General features: G+C 45.0%; 1 protein-coding gene across 1 annotated transcript in view; it reads right to left on the reverse strand.

The window, feature by feature from the left end:
- The window catches only part of LOC101852180, a 63,591-nt gene extending 62,549 nt beyond the window's left edge, over nt 1-1,042 (reverse strand). The window contains exon 1 of the mRNA XM_005099438.3: nt 668-1,042. Within this exon, the coding sequence (XP_005099495.1) occupies nt 668-945 (278 nt within the window). The 5' untranslated portion in view covers nt 946-1,042. The remainder of the gene's footprint in view (nt 1-667) is intronic.
- Nucleotides 1,043-1,683: the final 641 nt, after the last annotated feature.

The following is a 1,683-nucleotide window of genomic DNA, read 5'->3' on the forward strand; positions in this document are numbered from 1 at the left end:
AACAACAACAACAACAACAACAACAACAACAACAACAACAACAACAACAACAAGAAACAATGACAGCGGGAAAAAAAACTAAACCAAACCGGTATTTATACGTGCCTGATGCACACAGTTTTTGTTCTTTTTTGGTGATGTTGTTGGTTGTTGTTGTGGGGGTTTTTTTTGGGGTGGGGGTTGTTTGTTTGGGTTGGGGGGGGGTGTTTGTTTTCCTTCTCCCGATTTTAAACAAAAGCGTTTTGCCCATCTCGTTTCTCACTTACATTTTCAATTCTCTATTTGAGTCGCCCAGTGCAATATATGTCCCAATGCAGTAGCGGCCCTTTTAACATTTTGCATATAATCTGAATTCGAAAATGTCTGCGAAAATCAAGAATTAAAGTCGCGTGCGGAAAAACGAAAATGGTATAAAGTACGAGACTAGGGAGGTTTTAGTTTATTTTTTTAGGACGCCTGTTACGGCACTTGCAACACAATGAGACCTTATAGGTGCTGAAGATTAGAGGCGTTACAAGCGAGTAACAAACATAAAAAAGAAGGAGGAAAGATAAGGACGATAGATCAAAATAGATATTGTTAGGAAAGAAGAAGAAAACCACACCAGAGCACCCGTCACAACCACCCACGACGTTGGAGAAAAACGTCTGTAGTCTAAGCAACTTACTGGGGCAACGGAGTCAAAGCCAGCAGATAGCAGTCATTGTCCAGCGTCCCACGACTTCCGGTGACCAGAAGCATGGCGGACGGCGACCGTGGCCACTCCAGCAAAGACACCTGACTGGTCGTGGACTGCAAGCCAGACGCCGAAGGGTGAATTCCTGTAGTTGACAGCTGATGCGATGCCGGCAAAAAGTGATTCTCGTTGACGGAAGGCGGCGATGACGTCACTAGGGGATTCCCCGAGTTCTCAAAGGCCAAGACGCTGGGAACGTTGGACGGCATAATGCTGTATGTAGTTCACACGCGTCACGTGACCGGCCAGCCGTCAGTACTAAATATAACGGAGTAATTCACAAATTCTGAGCACGGAGAAACTGATTGATTGACTGATTGATCGATTGACTGGTTGATTGATTGAACTGGTTGGTTGGCTGGTTGGTTGGTTGGTTGGTTGGTTGGTTGGTTGGTTGGTTGGTTGGTTGGTTGGTAGGATGGTTGTTGATTGGTTGTTTGGTAGAAGCTATCATTGATTTGTTTTTAATGGATCATTTAAAAAGTAAGCTGCTTTGGCCCTTCCTACAGCGCTTAGGGTGAGACCCCGCATTCGAATTCATTTCTATGTATGTCTTACAGTACTTCTGAAGTTTTTAAAGAAAGCAGCAAATTAACAGACCTGTTGCGGTTAGAAACGAATCATTGTAAATGACAGAGGGCAGCAGGCATGAGCAAGCGTGTCCACGTTGCGGGCCGGATTAAGAGATTCCAAATGTCTCACATCATGCCAAAGCAGGAGAAAATTAACAGAGTGAAATCGGTGAAATGGTATAAGTTTAACGCCCCTATAAAAACTATTAGGTTATTTAAGGGCGCTGGGTCTCCGAGTTTAACGTCCATCTCCGAAAGGACCGAGTCAAATGGGAATTTTTGTAAAGTGCCTTTCCCAAGGACACAACGTCGGACCCAGCGGATGCTCGAACCCCCGAACCCGCAATCTCACTAGTCTAACCACTAGGCCACCGA

This window comes from Aplysia californica, unplaced genomic scaffold (assembly GCF_000002075.1).
Source record: "Aplysia californica isolate F4 #8 unplaced genomic scaffold, AplCal3.0 scaffold00213, whole genome shotgun sequence".
Classification (NCBI taxonomy): Eukaryota; Metazoa; Mollusca; class Gastropoda; order Aplysiida; family Aplysiidae; genus Aplysia; species Aplysia californica.